At 36.8% G+C, this 21,940-nt stretch overlaps 1 protein-coding gene across 11 annotated transcripts in view; it reads left to right on the top strand.

Moving 5' to 3' along the window:
• SLC8A1 (solute carrier family 8 member A1) overlaps nt 1-21,940 on the top strand; it is a 390,660-nt gene that overhangs the window by 73,420 nt on the left and 295,300 nt on the right. For 10 of the 11 annotated variants that reach the window (XM_010364156.2, XM_010364151.2, XM_030921332.1 and 7 more), the window contains one exon: nt 4,135-5,966. In XM_010364156.2, the coding sequence (XP_010362458.1) occupies nt 4,168-5,966 (1,799 nt within the window). In that variant the 5' untranslated portion in view covers nt 4,135-4,167. The remainder of the gene's footprint in view (nt 1-4,134; nt 5,967-21,940) is intronic. The other variant, XM_010364153.2, reaches the window with a different exon arrangement.

Genomic DNA, 21,940 nt, shown 5'->3' with positions numbered 1-21,940 from the left:
TTAGATAACACCTATTCCACATCTTCATGGGCATTTGGATTTGGTATTAATTTAATACAAAAAGAAATTCAACTCCAGAGAGTTCTTTCCAGTTGCTTCATTGCCAATAAGCTACATCAGTGTGTTGTATCCACTGTTCACAAATTATAATGCTCCCCTCTTTTGAATGTAATTGTAATGTTTTTAGTTAACACCAGAAGCCCCCTTTCTTTTTCTCTGAAAATGATGATGGATTTTTGCAGATCTATCTACCTTTAGAAATCTGGTGACCTTTTGGCTAAGAACATATTGTGGGATGTGGACTAGGGAAGGGATAAAGGGCAGGGCTTTTTCTTGGCTGGCCTAGGAGATTGCCCTGAGAGTGCATGCAGGAAGAGGTTGCCAGGCAATTGCTAAAAGACCAGATTGAAGGGCAGCTGTCTCTAGGAGCGTGCTAGCCCTCATGTTACATCACTGTTATTGATGCTTGTCTGAGTCTAATCCATAAGATAAAAGCCAGGCTATTGGAAACCTTCCACAAGACTTTTGCTAACTAGGCCCTCCTGATTCTGCATGGAAGCCAAGAGACTTTCCAATGGGCTAGTCCAAGCCAACCCCAATAGTTCTCAAAGATTACTTCACACACTATCAGGGATGATGTAATGGAGCAGTTAATTATATCAGTCTTGGAAAAAGACCAGGGGTTGAGTCTTAGTTGAGGGTTTTACTGTCCGTATGACATTCAGCAAGTACTTAACCTATCTAAGCCTCAGTTATCCACCTCCAAATGGGCTAATAATACCCTCTATTTAGGATTGTTGTTAGGGTACTGTGCATTGCACAACTCTAGGGGTGCTGTTCTCATGGACTGTAATGGAAATAGCAACACTAGGAATTTTGTAACATAGCAATGCTGGCTAATGTAAATATTAAATATAATTGATATGTATAGAGAGAATTTAGCATGGTGTCCATGACTGTTTAAGAATGGAATCTAGTATTCTCTCAGGAAATTGGTTATAATTTGGTGTTCAGCTCTTTTGAAACTTGCTTCTAAGAAGGAAAAAGCAAAATCGTTTGGATACAGAATAATCTGCAAAGACTTGGATATAAGAAATTGTTATGTTGTTCAGGGAATGGGAATAATTTCCATATTCTGGAGCTCAGATGCCAGATTATAAAAGGTCTTAGAAAGCCTGTTAAGGGTTTTGAGGTTTGTCCTCAGGGAAGCAAAAAACCAGTGAAGAGTTTTAAGGGAAGTGAAGAGTGTCAGATCTGCACTTTAGGAATTTCATTTTGGCTGAAATGTGAAGAATGGAATGATGTGATTTGGCAGTCAATTGAAGGGAGTGGTTAATTGTATCAGTCTTGGAGGCAGACACAAGTTTGAATCTCTCTTCAGTGTTTATGTTCAGTACTACTATTTATTACAAATATTTCACTTTTCTGATTCTTTCAGGTCCCCAAGACATTTTAAATTGCATATCTTCCAAAAGGATCACTACAGAGGTTTCTTTCACCATTTTAAATGTTAGATATATTCTATATCATTTTGTATACCTGCCAAGTATTGGGATCACTTATAAATTAGATTTTATAGAGTAGGCAAAAGCTGGTCTCCTTGTGTCCACCCTTGTCCCTTCAGTCTATTCTGCACTGAACCAGCAGAGAGATCCTTCTAAAAGAAAAATCAGATCATATCACCCTCTGATTAGAACCTCCCAGTGATTCTCATCTTCTAACCCATCAAAGCTCATGCCTTATGGCAACTCAGTGTTCCATGATCCATTCCCACTCCTGAGCCCTGCCCCCTTGGTGCATTGCCCTCTTGCTACATTGGTTTTCTGTGTTTCTAGACTGTGCCAAGCATGGTTCCCATTAGGACATTTGCACTTGCTAGGAATTCTGTTCCTACAGATATCCACAAGACATGATCTTTCGTGTCCTTTAGGACTTTGCTCAAGTGTTACCTTATCAGAGAGGCCTTCCTTAACCATCTAGTATGAAATCATGCATGCCATGTGTATACACACACTCTCTCTCTCTCTCTCTCTCTCTCTCTCTCTCTCTCTCTCTCTCTCTCTCTCACACACACACACACACACACACACACACACACACACACTCCTTGTCCTCTTTAGATTGCTCTGCACATACATGTACCATAGGACTTTTTAACCTTCTGATACTTATATTTGTTTGTTTCCTCCACCATTAGAATATAAGCTCTGTGAGAACATTGACTTTGTTTTATCACTGGTGAATTCTCAGGATCTAGGGAAGAGAGCCTAGCAAGTCTTTCTAGAATACATATTAAGTATGCATAAATATTTGTGGATGAAATGGATACACAAGGGTGTTGGAACTAGATTTTCCACCATTCTTGCGGGATGGTTGAATTTCACCTTGTTTAAAACAGAAATCTCCAAACCTTTCAAAGACTGAACAAGCAGACATACTGACCATGAACTTTTGCATATTTTGAGAATGTGCTGCCTCTATTTTTCAGCCTTTTACTTAGTTTCAAATTCTTATGGGAAAAATGTCAAAGAAACTTATCTCTCTGTAGTGATGAGCTATAAAGGGCTTTAGGCTATGGGGGGATCTCTGAGGGTCTGCCAGAATGTCCTAGGCAGGGGTGTTCTCCTGGGCCCTGGTGCAGTTTGCAGAATAAGCCATTAGGAGCAAACATGAGCCAGAGAGTGTAGGCAAACGTAGGGTGGCTCTCAGCCAGCCTGAAGCTATGAAAGCCTCTAATCCAGCTCCTCTTTTAACTTTTTCCAGGACATTAAGGGTATGTTCTGACTCAGGGCTTCTTCCTATTGCTGCTTTATCTGATGTTATAGCTGGTCCCTCCTGCAAGGCCTGGGAGACAGTTAACCTGACTTGGAGCAGACCTTCCTCTACTTCAGTTTCCGCTCACCTCCCTTCCAGGTTCTGGAAGCAGAGGGGACGTAAGGTCTGAGTAGAGTTTTGCTTGAGGTGGTAGGTGAACTTAAGGCCATTGTGGCCGAGTCCACCACTATGCCCACCAAGCTTTGTGTGCCGCTCACTGACTCTGTTGCCATGGCCCTCCTTGCCTACAGCCCTTCATCATGTGTATATTTTGTGGTCACTGTTGTCATGCCACATGAGCTAATTTAAATGGAATTATTGGTCCTGCATTTTTTGGTCACTTTGAACCCTCGACAGAACTAATATGTATTTTAGAATGACCATGGAAAATATGACCGACACCGAGAAGGAACATTTTAAGGTTGGTGACGCTGATTCCACAGGCTGCCAGGCTCTTACCCACAAGTAGGCCTTGGCCTGTTTATCTCCCTTTCCAGCCTGCAGAAAAACAGGCTCTGTACACAGATGTGAAGAGCTGTGCTTGAAGAACCAGATGCCCAGCTACTAATGTATTAGCAGACCTGGGCTGGCTGAAAATTAGGAAGAAATGTGCTCTGATCAAAACATGCTTTTAAAAACTGTACTTAATGTGTGGAAATACTGCATTCCAGCAGAATTTTTTTCTCCTCAAGAACAAATGCCATTGAGCTTTGATTTCAGGCAAGCTTGAAGTTTTCTGTTTCCAAGTAAGTGTAGAGCAATAGGACATGATTTCATGAAATACAGTGTAAGATGCTCTCTAGTGTTTAAGATAATCACCAGGCCTTGTATTGGTGGGATTTTTTCAGGGTCTTATTTTCAAAACATCAATTGTAATAAGGTGCTTTTGGCATTGAAACTGTTTTTGGAAGAAGATGTACTAACACAAATTTAGAAGAAAATCTGCTTTAGTAAAAAGGAGGAAATTATCTGATGCTTCAAAAGTCCTGTGTTTTTTGGCTATTAGCATGCATAAACGTGTGTTTAATAAGGCAAGGCTATATAAATTGAACTTTTCCTTTCCAATGAGTCAATTGTGTATCTTGCTCAGTGAATGGGTACTCCATGTAGTACATTCACAGAAAGATTGAATTGTAAACTTTACAAAGGATTGCTTAGTCACTGATGGAGTCTTAGAATGCAATCATTCATCATAGATTTTGTGATGGTCAAATATAAACAAATTTTGGTAAGAGTAATAAAAATAATTAGTAATGCTTTGGATGCAGCTCTAATGACATGACTTTTTTTCCGCCCTCTCCCCCATCTTGTTTTTACCAGTAGGTTGTGACAGTTGGAAGTGTCGTGTACAACATGCGGCGATTAAGTCTTTCACCCACCTTTTCAATGGGATTTCATCTGTTAGTTATTGTGGCTCTCTTATTTTCCCATGTGGACTACGTAATTGCCGAGACAGAAATGGAAGGAGAAGGAAATGAAACTGGTGAATGCACTGGCTCATATTACTGTAAGAAAGGGGTAATTTTGCCCATTTGGGAACCCCAAGACCCTTCTTTTGGGGACAAAATTGCTAGAGCTACTGTGTATTTTGTGGCCATGGTCTACATGTTTCTTGGAGTCTCTATCATAGCTGATCGGTTCATGTCCTCTATAGAAGTCATCACATCCCAAGAAAAAGAAATAACCATAAAGAAACCCAATGGAGAGACCACCAAGACAACTGTGAGGATCTGGAATGAGACAGTTTCTAACCTGACCTTGATGGCCCTGGGATCTTCTGCTCCTGAGATTCTCCTTTCAGTAATTGAAGTGTGCGGCCATAACTTTACTGCAGGAGACCTCGGTCCTAGCACCATCGTGGGAAGTGCTGCATTCAACATGTTCATCATTATTGCACTCTGTGTTTACGTGGTCCCTGACGGAGAGACAAGGAAGATTAAGCATTTGCGTGTGTTCTTTGTGACGGCAGCCTGGAGCATCTTTGCCTACACCTGGCTTTACATTATTTTGTCTGTCATCTCTCCTGGCATTGTGGAGGTCTGGGAAGGTTTGCTTACTTTCTTCTTCTTTCCCATCTGTGTTGTGTTCGCTTGGGTGGCAGATAGGAGACTTCTGTTTTACAAGTATGTCTACAAGAGGTATCGAGCTGGCAAGCAGAGGGGGATGATTATTGAACATGAAGGAGACAGGCCATCTTCCAAGACTGAAATTGAAATGGATGGGAAAGTGGTCAATTCTCATGTTGAAAATTTCTTAGATGGTGCTCTGGTTCTGGAGGTGGATGAGAGGGACCAAGATGATGAAGAAGCTAGGCGAGAAATGGCTAGGATTCTGAAGGAACTTAAGCAGAAGCATCCAGAGAAAGAAATAGAGCAATTAATAGAATTAGCTAACTACCAAGTCCTAAGTCAGCAGCAAAAAAGTAGAGCATTTTACCGCATTCAAGCTACTCGCCTGATGACTGGAGCTGGCAATATTTTAAAGAGGCATGCAGCTGACCAAGCAAGGAAGGCTGTCAGCATGCACGAGGTCAACACTGAAGTGACTGAAAATGACCCCGTTAGTAAGATCTTCTTTGAACAAGGGACATATCAGTGTCTGGAGAACTGTGGTACTGTGGCCCTTACCATTATCCGCAGAGGTGGTGATTTGACCAACACTGTGTTTGTTGACTTCAGAACAGAGGATGGCACCGCAAATGCTGGGTCTGATTATGAATTTACTGAAGGAACTGTGGTGTTTAAGCCTGGTGAGACCCAGAAGGAAATCAGAGTGGGTATCATAGATGATGATATATTTGAGGAGGATGAAAATTTCCTTGTGCATCTCAGCAATGTCAAAGTATCTTCTGAAGCTTCAGAAGATGGCATACTCGAAGCCAATCATGTTTCTACACTTGCTTGCCTCGGATCTCCCTCCACTGCCACTGTAACTATTTTTGATGATGACCACGCAGGCATTTTTACTTTTGAGGAACCTGTGACTCATGTGAGTGAGAGCATTGGCATCATGGAGGTGAAAGTACTGAGAACATCTGGAGCTCGAGGAAATGTTATCGTTCCATATAAAACCATCGAAGGAACTGCCAGAGGTGGAGGGGAGGATTTTGAGGACACTTGTGGAGAGCTTGAATTCCAGAATGATGAAATTGTGTAAGTTCTATATTATATGTGTGTGTGTGTGTTTCAGTGTGTTTATGAATGTGAGTCTGTGCATCATTTTTTAAATAGCATACAAGGAATGGAATAGCTTTTATGCAAGATCTCTTTCAAAATATCAGTCTTTGCTTGGGTACCAATTGCCAATATGCTCTACACATAGAGATCTTAAATTTATTTACATCAGAAGTTTATTTTTACTTTTATACTTTCACACATTTTAAGTACATTGTGACCATGATAAAATGAGTAATAGGACACGATTTATCAGATAACTTAGGCTGAAAAATTTGTCTTCTATTTTGAATTACATGGTATATGCTCAGAAAAGGAATATTTAAAACATCACAATAGGTCTCTAACTTCATTTCTGAGTACAGATTGGGAAAACCCGAAAAGGTAACACCACTGAAAAGAATTTCCTGGCTACCAGGGCTGACTGAGAATATTTTTGTGGCTTTTATGTGACATTGTGTTTTGTGACAATATAAGTTAACATTTCTGCTTAAATGCCAATGCTAAATTATGACTTCATAACCAATCTTGCTTCTTCAGTGTTATGCCAACCAATATGGGAAAGTTCATCCAGCCCTTTTGTAGTTCCAGTCTGGTTTTATTTTACATCCTTATTAAACAAACCCTCTACCCCGCTGATACAGTGATAGAGAAATAAGGTTCTGTCCATGTGTCTAGTTGTCAGGGAGCAGGTCAGAGAAAAGAAGGAATAATTTATTCTTCCTCTTGGTACTTTACAGTGGCACTGTGCTCGTGTAGTAATATGAAGTACCCAGTTGTTAAGTGATTCTTCCACTGAGAGTTGGTATTTAGAGGGCTGTTCCCCCTTTGCCTAGGAAGGTGTGTTGCACTCAACTCACCAAAAGCAAACCAGAAAATTTGACTCTATGAACAATTTCTGGGAGGGAGGGAGAGAGGGAGACTGGCAGGGAGGCTGCCTATAATATCTGCAGTACAACAAAAGACATTGAAATGAATGATTATGTTGGTTGAAGCACTGGACATTTAGAAATTTCAGGGAAGAAAAATAAATATATAAATATACTTCTAAAATAGTTAACTCTTATGATAATGGCATATGATATGCCAAATGGTGAATGTATGCTCTTTAAATATGAAATTTCTCCTACTGAAAGTGAGAAAACAAACCAAAAAGGGAGGGGATGGGCAGAGAGAACAGATTTTCCTGAAAGAGCCTTCCAGTGTCCTTAAATCTCTTCGTTGTTACACTATAGTGATAAGTAATGTCAAGTACCATATCACAATGAAATCAAGCAAAATAGGGATTCTAATATCCATCTTCTGATGTGTGTAGGGAGCATAGTGTTTTGATTAATATCTATTTTGTGTTAATTATGTTGTTAGTGTTCCACTTATTGAGATGTGTTTTGTTTGGATACTTATTTTACTGAAAGATAGTGATCTAGTAGAAATTAATATCCTTTATATCCAATAAAGAATTTTTTCAATGGTCTTGCATTGGAAAGTTCACATATGCTCAGGTTAACACAAATGAACTTTATTCCTTTGCTAGGAATTCTTTCCCTATTGATTATATTTTCCCTAACAATTATGTTTTCTCATCATTTCAGTTATTGAACGCTTCTGTAGTATATAGCACTTGTAATCCATGTAAAAGTGTATTGCATATTGTTAAAGGTATATTTCATGTTGTTAAATGAACTCATAAGGGTAGCCCTTAAAACACCTTAAATCTGTGTTTTGTTTTGTTTGTTTGACTAAGCATATTTTCTTTTGAAAATTTAATCTTACCTTTTCTTAAGAATAAGGACTCTATGCTGGTTTATTTGAAAAGCAGCTTTTCCCTATTTATTCTGCTGTTCGGGACTTTTACCAAACCATAAATAACCTTCTTTTGGGTGGTACAATGCAGAAGAATAAGGAAAAGGATTTTTAAAGAGGATTGACATTGATTTGATAGAATAACTTATTCTGCCAAGCTCCATTTAAAAAACATTCATCTTATGCAATTAAATTGATTTTATTCTTGCTAAGGAAGGAATATTGCCAAATTCCATTTTTAGAAATTTAGATTTCTTGTGAAAATTGGTAAACATTGGTGGAGTTGGTGAAAATTGGCTAATAATTCATGCCATCTCTGTATATTTGTTCTTAGGAGTATTCAAGATCAATCGCAAGTTTCTTGCTCTATAAAATTGTTACTATACTTCATTTGCTCAACTGAAATGTGAAATTTTAGAAATGTCAAAGCATTTAATTTATAAGTGGAATGAAATTACAGACCTACTTTTTTATATATATTTTTAATTTTGAAGAGATTTCATCTTGACTTCATAGAGTTTTTTTACTGATAAGCTTTGTAGATGCTAAATAGGCCTATTGATTGTACAAATTTGTTTGGCTGGGACTTAACCTTAAATTAAGCACCAGGATTCAAACACAAGCTTTCTAGAAAAACGTATTATCAAAGATATTTTGATTCCATGTCTTTGCTATTGGGAATAGTGCTGCAATGAACATATAAGTGCATGTGTCTTTATAATAATAATGATTTATATTTATATTCCTTTGGGTATATACCCAGTAATGTGATTGCTGGGTCAAATGGAGTTGTGGGGCTCTGTTAGCAGCTTAGAAAACATTATTTTTTAATGGATCATTTTTCCTTTGTCAGTCTTCTTATTTCCATACAGTCAGATCCAAGTGAAAGAGTTTGTCATCGTGCAATGGAGCCAGGCTATGGAGACTAAACCCAACTTATCTTGCAGAATGAATTTATATCTCATCAAATTACATAGTTAATCTTGAAAGATGTCCTCCTTCAAAACCTACAGTACTTAAACAAGGCTGATGGCACCACTAAGCTTTATTAAGTACTTTGAAGAAAAATTTTGTTGGTTTAAAGTTGTGCACAAAGCCAGACTTTATGATTCTTTCCAGAGCACCATAAAGAGATTCCTGGAAAAGCCTAAATATAAAGGCTAATTTTAAGAAACCCCTAACCAAGGTAGAAATAAGTTCCAATCTGATCAAGGATGGAGAATAAGAGGCAGTACAGCTTTACTTGATTGTTCGATTCCAAAAACAAGATAGATTCCTAATCTTTGATCTTGTTTTTAGTGTAGAAGTCATCATTTAAATTTATAATATAAAAATGTCTATACATATTTATTCATATTTTCTCATAAATAAGTTGAATTATTTCAACTTGATAAGTGTAAGTGATGCTTGTAATTTCTAATAAAATATATTCTCAGCAAAACATTTTAAAATTACAAAGCAAAATCCCATTAAATAGATGTAATTAACAGCTAGCACATGCTTTTCTATAAACTCAGTCAATGACACATAATAAACCAATGCCAACTAATTTTGACTTACAACAGGGAATTCTGTCTAATGTTAACAGCTAATAAAAAATAAATGAAGAATATGCTAATTTGATTTGTGGTTTGGTAGGTAATATCCACAAATTTGAAGTGCTGTTAATGATTGTTCTTTAATGATTCTAGTTTAATGGTAATAAGTATTACAAAATATTGTTTGGTATTTCAAGTCTAACATTAGCTTAACTGTTTTGGAAAAATGTTAAGGCTAATTAACTAATGTAGATACAAATCAAATTTAATTACTTAGTTATAGTCCAATGATAATATTATTTTTGGAAGACAATTCAAAAGATTATGAGCATTTAGTATTATCTACTTAAAATACAGAGTTGAAAAAAAAGAGTATATAAGTTAGAATATTTACCTAATATACTCCTTAGAATATCAGTTTAGCAGAGGTTCCTAATCATGGTATAATATATTAAACAACGGGCCTACCCAAACTTAATTTTACTTTAACAATTATTATATTTTTAAGTGTAGTTTTAACTTCATTAACTTTAGGAAATAGTATGTATAAGATGTCTCAACAAATATAGCTGTCTGATGCTCAATATTTATATCACATTTTACTCTTTTTGGAAAAAAGACTAGAAAGGAAATAAAATTTCAGTATCATATGGGTTCTACAGAATTATTATATTCCAGGGAAAATAAATATTTTGTTTTTGCTATTTATGGGACCTGTGTTCTTTTCTTGTTCTATAGAATTCTTGTTCTAGAGAATTCTATAGAATTCTCTATAGACTTAGCTTTATGAGATGGCAATTCAATTCTGAGAGTAAAACAAAATACATTAAGACAGCCAGATGTAAACAAGGTGAAATGAAGATATTAAGAAAACTTGAAGTGATCAGAACAGAATAATAATTGTATGGAGAAATCAGAAATGATGAAAAATATTAGAAAAAATATCACAAGACAAGAAAGGCTGTTAGGATATACTAATTTAAGTCCAACATATTCAAGCTTTACTTTATAGCAGTAGAATTTTATCTGCTACCTTTAGAGCATACTTTCATATTGACATAGAATTTTCCTAGGTAATGTGCTAATGTAAGAAATTTGTATGGAATAACTTTAGCATTTGAATGGATTTCTTCTTTAGTGGATTATCTTTTCAGACCAGAATATTTATCTCTTTTTAGAGCCAAATCACATATAGTATCATCTGCAAACCTAAATGATAACTACAAGTTTTTATAAATGCATGTTTTCTGAATGCATAGCTATTATAAAAATAAGATAAGAGCCAAAAACATGAGTCTGAATTTAGTGCTGCCAGGAGCCTAAAATTATTATGTGCAGAAAGGTTGTTTACTGAGGCAACCAGATTGCCACATTTGCTATTATAATCTTATTTTTCCAGCACTAATTAAGGCTTGGGGTTATAGTATCATTATGTAAAGGAATTTTGTCTTAGCAATTGAGATTTCATAGTTCAGCCATATTGAAGTGTTTAAATTATGGGCTCTTCTCTTAGTCATCATCCAAGACCATTACATAAAAGGCTGATTGCTTTACTGGGTTAGGGGCAGAGGAGAATTTATATATCAGTTAATCTGCACATATTTAATAAGCTACGGATTTGTGGCCAGCAGTGGGCTAAGAATTATAAAGGAAATAGAAAAAAATATGCTCCTTATACTCTAAAATGGGAGATAATGAGATGGTGCATATTCTGATAAGGAGAAATATCATTTTAAAGACATTTTGTAAACTATAGGAAGCCTTGATTTTAGACAAAATATTTTCATTTGCCTTTGGAGGACAAAAGCATAATTTAAAAGAAAAACAGGATGTGCATTGTAAGATGGAATCAAACCTTGGTAAATCTAAGAGTATGGGCAGTTTCAGTAGACAGGACCATTATCAAAATTAATGAAAGCCTAAGTGAAAGTACATTTTGTATAACGGGATTTTAAATCATTATGAGGGTATTTAAATCAATCTGAGTACATCCTTTAAAGGATTATTGTTTGTAGAACCCTTTTTGTTTGTGGAATGTGTAGAAACAAAATTTAGAAGACTAATGGTATTAGTGTACTGTTTTCCAAGCACTTTCTCAAATGTTTTTTATACATGTGATATTATAATGACCTAATGAAGTAAGTGACCTTGCAGAGGAAAAATTGAAACTTAAAGAGATTAAGTAATTTCTTCAAAGTGCTAATAAATTATGGATCTAGGATTTGAACCCTTTTCTATTTGAAATAAAAGCTTATGTGCTTGTTCTTCCATACCACTTTGCTTCTTGAAGGTCCTAAAGAGAATTTAATAGATTTGTAGTAAAATATTCTTAGTACCTTAGCTTTCTCTGTGTTAACTAGTCCTTGGGTTTCTAGGAATGGTTCTGCTTTACTTTAATCCTATGGCCATTGAGCAGCTTTTGAGGAGTCCTTAGCCATTGACAATTACCTACTGTCACGTCATTTTCTCAGTTATTACTCTGCCATCATCTTGTAAAATCTGAGTGGATTTTACACTAAGTTGTGAAATGGGAAGAGGTTTTCTTTGCTTTACTTTCCTTAGGATACCATTAACCAAGGGAAGGAGATTTCAGCATACTTAATTCTTTTGAGTAGAGCAACCTTGAGGGTCTAAGATATACAAGAGGTTATTTGTTGTTATTTTGCTTCTCTGTCAGCTAACAAAGCAGAGATGTGGAAAATTGCCTATAGGAAACATCGTAATATCATGGTAACTAACTGAGGTTTTCATATAAAATATCTTCATCATATTCCCTTCATGGCTGAAATCTGACCATCGGAGATTTATTGTTTGGGGCAGAACATCGATTAGTCCCTTTTTACAATATAAATGCCATGAAACTCAGAAGGTTAGCCTTGCAACAGTAGAGTTAAATGACTCTGGGCCAGTGGCAGGAAAGGGTGAGAAGATAGCTGAATGTACTGTGGGCAAGTGGCATTTGAGATAATCTTCGTAACTGCCTTGGGTGAGCCCGCTGAGGGTCCCAATGGAAGGTGCTGAGTGGGCAGGCAGGACTCAAGCTGCTGTCTTCCCACAGGGCCTTGCAGTTCCTGCCCTGGATTTCTGGTGGGAAGTCCAGAAGGCCCTGGGAGGGAAAGCAGCAATTAACAATATGGAAAGAATTATAAGAAATCTCTTCCATTGCTTCCTCTCCTGGCTCGACACGCTGCCTATATAATACCCATCTATTTGCCAAAGGTTGAGCCAAGCCAGGGCCCTTTCTTTTCACAGACTTATACAGCTGTTTCACTATAGAGCCAGGCTAAATAAACAATTCTTTTTCATTTCCTGCCTTTCTCCTGAGGACTTGGTGCTGTAGATGACAATTTATTTCTTTCCTACAGTGTCTCCACAGGGCTAAATATGGGAATAGGCATTGTGTTCTTTGGTGACAGTTGAAGATATGAAGGTAAGAATGAAAAGCAGAACCTGAGTCCCTCACCTTTCAGGCCGGTGCTCATAACAGAGCAACCGGGTTGTTGGAGTATACTTAGCAATTCACATATTAATAAAATACCCTAAGATATTTCCCAGATACAGTTTATTTTATTTTATTTTTGCTTTTCTATGCTTACATATGAGATATCTGGGATCCTAGGTATTCTGAAGCCTTGTGGTGACCCTTGAAACCAAGGCCACACCATTTTTCCATGACAGATTTCCTGAGATAAAGATGGGCTTAGGGGGATCGCTCAACTTGGAAATCTGAGCTCTGTCTCTGTCCCCTACTAGCATTGTGCCTTTCAGCCAGTTACTTAGGTTCTGAGTCAACTTTCTCACCTGTAAAATGAGGAAGATGGTCATGGTGTTGTTGGTGATAGTGATTTTGGATATGGTGGTAATGGTGGTGGTGACGGTTGTGGTTGGAATGTTGGTGGTTCTGGATATGTTGGAGGTGGTAGTGATGGTGGTGGTGGCGGTGGTGGTGATGATGATGGTGATGGCACTAAGATTTATTAAACAAGTTTCCTGCTATTCTTAAAGTATACATATGACTTAATCTTTACAACTATATCAAATAGCTACTCTTGTTATACCCATTTTACAGATGAAGAGATTGAAGCTTAGAGATTTAACTTTCTCTGGGTCACACAGCTAATAAAGGGTGGATCTAGAATTGAGCGGGACTGCTTGACTCTAATGCCCGTAGAATCTTATTCAGGGCTGTTTCTTCCTTTGAATGACTTCCATACACAGGGAAGAGTATGTTTCAGGCTGTGGTGCAACGACACTAACCTCAACATAGGCTCATGCTGCTCGGAAGATGAGAAACTAGAGCAGTCATTTATCTTTTCTGGGATTCTAGAACGTGTACTCACCACGTTGCACCCCGTGCCCCACTCTCCATTAACCTAGAAGACCATGAATAGCTGAGTTGGAGAGGCAAGGGAATGCTAAATGTTGTAGTCCCTCCGTGTAGCTGACCTACCTAATGTTGGGTTTGGTTTGTTTTCTGTCACACAATATTTATTTCCCTTTGTTACTAGTTTTTAAAAAGAAACTTCTTTATTCCTAGTTTTCTGTCATTGCCTGCTTTGGCGCTGTAGCATTTAACTTCCTTATACGGCTGAATAATGAATGCAGCTTTTCTTCATAATTGAAATACGAGTTTCTTGGTCTTTTTTTAATGTGTTACCAGACAATCTAAATTAATGACAACAAAGAATTAGTATCAGTGGATGCCGTTACCTTGTGTCAGCCCTAATAAAAGGTTAAATTAAAACATATTCCGTGACCCTGGAGGTGGTTAACAGTAAAAATTATTTATTAGGAGACTTCCCTAGAATAAGTGACCTGCATGGCAGTTCATCTTATAAAAAACTTAGAATTCCAACCTCCGCAGCACATAGAATTTTTAGATATATTTTTTAAATGCCCAATTCCAAGTTATTCTTATTTCTGAATTAAATTCTCTCTGGAGGACAAGAACAAACAAAAAATTCTACCTAAAACGACATGAATATCCAGTTATATCTTGCATAAACTTTATACAAAACCAATGTTCAGGTGTTTCTGTAACAAATTTGTTTTTGAACAAGGTGGTTTTATTTTAATTTTTTACCTTTTGCAGGCAAATTATTGGTCTATTTGGAGTAAGCCTGATAGCAATATGTTTTTAAATATAATTATAACCTTTAACAGAAGGCTGCAACTGTTAGCTTTCAACAAAGAACATTTGTCTTACACACACACACACACACACATACACACACATAATTATTAAGGAAAAAGTGCAAAATTAAGTCCTATTTGCATAGATTTTAATTCTTAGGGCACAATTAAAGAAAAAGAAAAATCCTAACGTTACAAGGACAAGTTTCCTTCTTGCACACTAACCATTACAATCTTAACTTGACACAGTTTTTAAAAATGTACTATTCAGTTCCATGTGTATATCTGTGTTCCTGGGATTCGTATATCACCTGAGAGAGAAAGAGAGAGGCAAAGATGGAGGGAGGCAGAGAAGGAGGTGGAGGCAGGGTGAGTAAGAAGGAGGGGTAGGCAGAGAAAGGAGAGGGGAAGAAAGGAGGCAGACGGAGGGACAGAGACAGAATATATAGCCCTGATTAGATTTCAGCTATAGCTAAAATGAACTGAAGCCTGGAATTAGTCCATACTCTTGCTCACGCAAACAGAAGACAGTATGAGAGTAAGGAAATAGAAATGGGATTCACTCAAGCTGCTTCTTTATTAAAAATAGACAGCAACTTTGTCCTTGAAATCAAGTGTATGTGCCTGAGTGTGTTTGAAGAGCCAGAAGTAGCCTGTGGAATCCAGAAGGGCTGGGCCCTATTCGTTGATTCCTGCTTCCAGCAAATATTCAATGAGCATCAATCCCATGCCAAGCCCCTTGCAAGATGCTGGGACAACAGTGGTACCTAAGACATAGCCTCGGCCATAGAAAACCTCAAGCTTTACTAGAGGAGATGGACGTACAAGTGTTCAGTCATACAACAGTGTGTATGTTTAGTCACCCCTAAAGCTTCTCTGTGCCTTCCTTGGCCTCCTTCTGTCAGTGCCACCTGATGGGGCTCTTACCGCTGGTGTTTAGGCTGAGAATAAATGATGAGCTGTCAGTGTTGTTGCTGTTTGCTCCAGGAGCAACCCACCCCCTGTGCCTGCTTTTCCCCAGAAGAAAACTACAGGGCTCTCTCTCGTCTCCTGTCCCCATCCCAGATGGCTCCTATCACAGTTTGGCTGCCCTCTCTGATGGAGACCAGAAGAGCAGAGATTAGGAACAACTCAAATCTGATGCATTTTTCATAGCAGTAATGAACTCAGAAAAATGTGAAGTAGGGAGAGAGTTTTGTCTTCTACTTTGCTTCTTAATCCTGTGCATTACTAGGGGAAGCATACGTTACTCACATCTGAGTCCTTTCTCTAAATGGTATGAGTTCATTAAGCATAAACAAATGAGGCTACTACATACATTGAAACTACTTAGCCAGGAATCTGATGAGCTGGGCTCAGTGCTTTTGGGGTCTTAGGCTCAGGTGGCCTGGTAGCTCAGAATATCCTGACATGGTGTTGAAAGAGGCCAGAGAGATTACCGAGAAAAGACAAAAGATTAGATGTGCGAGTCTTTCTGAGCTGTTGTTGTTATGCAAAAAAGAACCCTATGTGGGTGGTTTCTGGGATGCTATAAGTTGATACATTCTAGGAAGTAATTTATCTGACCTACATATGGTCTAGTAAAATGGAATAATATTAATATAATATAATAATATAAACATTAATATGAATATGTAAATGTAGAAGTAAACATAAAACAAAATAATGTAAAGAATATTAAGTCCAGATATTTATCTGACAATATCTAGAGCTAAACTATCCTGCGGTTGTTATTTGTTTGGATAACTTAAGTGTCTTTGCTAAGTTCGAATAATTTTAGGGAAGGAACATCTTTCCCAATATCTTGACTTCTGTAGCTATTGTAAACTATATTCTCTTAGATCGATCTGTTTTTGATTATTTGGTTATTAATTCTATGGTCAATTCTTGCATATGAAGCACTTGAGACATTTTGAAGTAGATCTGGGTCTTTGGCCCTGAAGTTTTCCAGCTTACTGTTTTATGACTCTGTGACTCTGTGCATTTACCTTTTGTGTGTGTGTGTGTGTCTATTTATATATATATTTATATATATATATTTATATATTTCCATCCAAGCTATCATGTGCTTGACTCCAGCTATCTTCATTTTAAACATGTTGCTTCCTAAACATGAATATGGAATAAAAGTGAATGGTAGATGTTCATTGTAGACACATTGCCATCCAAAGGCTATTTTTGCTGTTAACATAATGACTAAAGGCATATGCTTTTAAGACCATACTAGCCTAGGTTTAAATCCTCATTCTATCTCTGTGACTCATGCCTGTGGTCCAGCTACTAAGGAGGCTGAGGTGGGAAGATCACTTGAGTCGGGGAGGTTGAGGTTGCAGTGTGATCACACCACTGCACTCCAGCCTGGGTGACAGAGCGAGACCTTGTCTCAGAAAAACAAAAACAAAACAGAAGAAACAAACAAAAACTTCAAATTCTTCAGCAAAACTAATCCTAACACTTGCTTTGAGAGCCAATAAAATAAAGTGTTAAGTTGAATATTAAGAAACATGTCTTGATTATGTTTTTCTTACATTAGTTTACAATTCTCAATGATGTCTCATGGGCCAGCCTTCCCAAAGTTCTTGTTCTTCTTTGATATTAGGGAGAGGATCAGAAAAAAATACCTATTTGGTACTATGCCTATTACCTGGGTGATAAAATAATCTGTACACCGAACTCCCATGACATGCAGTTTACCTATATAACAAACCTACATATGTACCTGCAACCTAAAATAAAAAATAAATAAAAATAACAATTGGTCATACTGAAGACAATCACAAGACTGAGAGATGGGAGAACTCTGCATAATCTTTAAAAAGCAATCAAATATCAGTAGCTTAAGACATTTTAAAATGCTCATTTGCAGAGACCTCTGTACTTTGCCTCCTGAGAGAAAGGTTGGTAAATTATCATTTTTATTTTTGGCGCTTTGCTTTTTTATCTACCCTTTTCCAGTGGGAAAACGTGATGCTTAGGGCAAAACTAGATTTTGATGAAGCTCTTCCTGATAGGAGGCTTCTGTTAGGTTGGTGCAAAAGTGGTTGCTGGTTTTGTCATTACTTTTGAATTAAAACTAGCAATTACTTTTGCACCAACCTAATAAAATAGAGAATATAATCCAGGAGACAGAACGGAATGCAGAAGGAAACAAGTATTTAGGAATCAGGAGTTCCAGAACCAACTTGTCTCATTAGGCAACTGGTCTGGTTAATTGGTCGCTACCTAGACCAGCAGCCTTGGGTGAGTCATTTCATTTCTCTGAACTCTTCAGTGTTCTTGATAGTAAAATTAAGGCATTGAAGTAAACGATCTACGGGTTTTCTTCCATCTCAAAAATGTTTGCTGTCCTGAGAGCAAAATTTTTAAAAAAAAGATACAACACTGAATAAGATTTAGAGTAAAGTATAAGGAAATTATATATTTTTTTGTTTTCTAAATTAGTCTTTGCCTTTTTAAAATATAGTTATTTGCCAAAAAGAAACATTTTGAAAGACAACAAATATATAAAAATAGCTTAAATCCTTGTTTCTTAGCAAGTGTTGGTAGGTTATAAAGTTGTAGAATTATATATGTTAAATAGATGATCTACTAAAGTGAATTTTGTCAAATTTGTTTTAGTGTCTTATATAAGTTGGCATTCCTGTCACAATGTATTTAGGATAACAGTATAACTTATTGTCCAAATCAGAGCACTTTTGTGAGTAAAAGAGGGCACTATTAATAATTATGCAGATACATAATTAAGAAGTATGGCACAGTCAACCTAATTTGAACATCTCTGTGCTTGCTGTCTCAGAAAAGTGGAGAGGTTGCTTTTTTTTTTGACAGAGTCTTGCTTGCTCTGTCACCCAGACTTGAGTGCAGTGGTGCAATCTCAGCTCACTACAACCTCCGCCTCCTGAGTTCAAGCAATTCTCCTGCCTCAGCTTCCCAAGTAGCTGGGATTACAGGCACCTGTCACCACACCCAGCTAAATTTTTTTTTGTTTTTTGTGCTTTTAGTAGAGATGGGGTTTCACCATGTTGGCCACCCTGGTCTTGGACTCCTGACCTCAGGTGTGACGCATCCTTTGTCTTGAACTCTGACCTCAGGTGACGCACCCGTCTTGGCCTCCGAAAGTGCTGGGATTACAGGCCGCGCCCGGTTGAGATTGCTTTTCTTTGGAGATACGTGGAATATGAGAGCAGTAGTCCTCTGAAATGAAAGACTTTGCATTTGATGTTTCTGTTTGTTTGCTTTGCCTACCCATATCCTATCCTTTTTTGTAATACAGCTTGGCTAGTAAACATGCCTGCTGGAATGGAGACGGGAAAGTGATTAGATAAGTGGCAATGGAAGAGGTAATCCATTATGCTTAAGCCATAACTCCATTGGTTTGCTAGTCACACCACATTGGCAGTTTTCTTTTTTTTTTCCCCTTATGGATTAGAACATTTGATTTTTATTCTATGTCTTCAGGAAAATTGTAGTTACAGGTGATGTAGATATGTAGGACTGAGTAAAGTGTTAACTCTGCAGCAGTCAAACCGTTACAATTATGTCTAATTTTTCTTTTTCAATGAGAGACTCTCTGAAGTCCCCTCCAGCTTTAAAAAGCAATTATTCAGCAACATCACCACCTCTCCAGTCCTGAGACTTCCTGACCTTGTCTTACCTTTTCTTACTCTTAGACTTGGTTGTTCAAGCCTGGAGAAATAGTTGGTACACTTCTGAGTTACTGTGCCTTACAGGCTATCCTCCTCAGCCTTCTTCATGCATTCCATGAATAGTCCTCAGTCTTGTCCTTAAATACACTTTCTTTCCTTTTTACAATGAATTTCTGAGCCATATATTTCATGCTCTTTGGTAGCCAGATGACATAAATCTGTCTGTGTCCTTCTTTCCCAATATTGCCAACTGCAGAGAGTTTTCTCCAGTTGATACCTATTGTCTTATAAATATGCACCATTGTCGTCTTTCTTTAACTAGTAGTATTTTTTCAAGGTGATTTTGTAGGAACAGAACAATATTGATCTTTAGGCTAAGCCAGTTTAATTCAAATCAAGTTAGCTATATGTTTCCATAATAAATATATTGACCTATCATAAATGTATGGCAAATTAATCATATTTGCTGATTTTAAACAGGAGAAGAGTTATTGAGAAAGTACCTGAGCAATGAATAAACTTCCAGGAGACTAAAACACATCCTCATTTAAACATGACTTAAAGAATTTAATATTTTAATTAATAAAGTGATAGACACTGAAAGATCAATCAAGTCAAGAACAACGAAGAATTTAGCACGAGGAAAAATCAATCATGCAAGTAGAGAATCAGAATTAAGCTTCAAAATATTCTTAAGTGAAACAATTACTGAGAGCTTTAGTTATCCACACATTCAATGTTACTCAGCAGATGTACAAATAACAGTGTCCTGGTCCCAATGTGCTAGGGACACAGCAGACATGCTGTCACATTAAAACACACCTTGTTGCTAAGTCTCATGAGGGACCTCATATGTGGCTGCAGATGTATACAGATGGTTGCTTCCCCCATGGTCTAGTTGCCTTAGTGGTCAGAATCTCAACAGTTCCCAGAGTTTTGGTCTTAAGATACTGTTTTCTAACAAAATCAACACTGAAAATAAGAGACAGCAAATAATAAAATTTCACTCACTAGTTGTTCTCTAACGACTTTGATTCATGTTTCATTTTATAAAATGCTTGAATCACATGAGCCATATGTTTATATTAGAGAAACCAAGGTATTGACTTTCTGTTTCTAAATTTTCATGCTATTACGGTGCGATTAAATGTTAGGTTAATTCTATAACCTAATATCTAGGTTATTTCTATAACCTGATAGTTCATGCTATTATGGTGCCATTAAATGTTAGGTTATTTCTCTTACATAATTCTTACAAATTTTCTTTTTTCTATTACTATAAACTATGATGCTCAACAAATACATTTTCTTAACTGTTGGTTGGCAAATCCATCTGTTTTACTACATGCACACCTAGTGAGACACATCATCGTGTGCCTGTAACGGGTCAACCCATAGTTTAAGAGAATATAATGCTGCTTTTTCTATGTATTTCTGTTATACTTGTATTTATCCACGGATTAGTAAATATAAAAGTTTGCCTTATGAACAAAGGAAATTTAAATGAAACTTCTTGGCATGTATTATACCTTTGTATGCCTTTGAACTCCCTCTTAAAGGACATTAATTTGTATCATGCTGTGCAATGATATTATATGTAGTAAGGTCTCAAGCTACAGGACATGAATGTTTTCACTTGCATTTGAAATAAGACTTTCATATAATTTGGAGGGAAAACAAGTATAGCGTGTAAAGCAGACCAATGTTATTAACTTCTGAATTCCTCCTTTATCTTTATTAAGAAAAAAGGGCTCTGCTTATAAAGATTCTTAAATAGATCATTTGAAAAGTCAGCAATGATAACCAGAAAAAATACCTAAATTACACTCCAACATTTCAGAGGACATTTGGATGAAATCAATAATACCAAAAATATCCATCAATAGTTTTCATCTATAGTAAAATTAGGTTGGTGTCTTCCTAGTTGAGCTTATCATGATAATACTCTAAATTATTATCATGACTGACTCATGCCTTTGCAATTTTAGCAGCTGTGGTTTTGTGGACATAATATTAGCCAGTGAGTTTAGCAGGAATTTCTGAAGTCAGTAACATTACCTGTACTGTCTTTGATCTAAACAGTCAGTAGTGCCTAAGAAGCATATTCTAGCAAGGAAACAATCTGAATCTCTTTGCTCTTAAGGTAGTGCCTCCATTCCCGTAGTGAAGAATCTGTTTCGATTAAAACCGCATGCCTCCTCCAAGGTAGTGTTAAATTTATGGCAGTGAATGCTATAACTTGCTAGTTATTTCCAGCTTTTAATCCAGTGCCTAATATGCCATAAATGGTTGTAAATGTATGATTACAAAATAGATGCAATATCCCTCTATGTAAAAGAGCTTTTCTATTCTCGGGAAGGAGAAGTAACACATTTATGAAAACTAGTTGTATGTGAGGTAACTTAAGTACACTTAATACACCATCAGGTCATCTCACCAAAAAGGTTATAACATTTTATAGATATGGTCACAATTGCACGAAATCACTTTCTCCATGACATTAATATATTCTGACATATCGCTAAGCAGCCTGTCTAATATGAAGAGTATAGCAATGCCATAAAGAACATGAGTTCTGGAATCAGACCATTTGGTTCAAGACCCAGCTCAAATATTTATTTGGAAGGTAATATCGGGCTAGTTATTTAATATACCTCTTCCTGTTTCCACATATAAAAACAAGATAAATTGTTCTGTATCAATGGTATTTGTGAAAAGTAAATTACATAGTATGTACAAAAAGGTTAGAATTATGCCTGACACATGGTAAAAATTCAATTTTGACTGTTGAGTTATTGATTAAAAAATAACTTAGATGTCTGTATAAAAATAG

This window comes from Rhinopithecus roxellana, chromosome 17 (genome assembly GCF_007565055.1).
Source record: "Rhinopithecus roxellana isolate Shanxi Qingling chromosome 17, ASM756505v1, whole genome shotgun sequence".
In the NCBI taxonomy this organism is placed as follows: Eukaryota; Metazoa; Chordata; class Mammalia; order Primates; family Cercopithecidae; genus Rhinopithecus; species Rhinopithecus roxellana.
The sequence above is the reverse complement of the archived record's forward strand: the minus strand, read 5'-3'. Positions and strand labels throughout refer to the sequence as shown.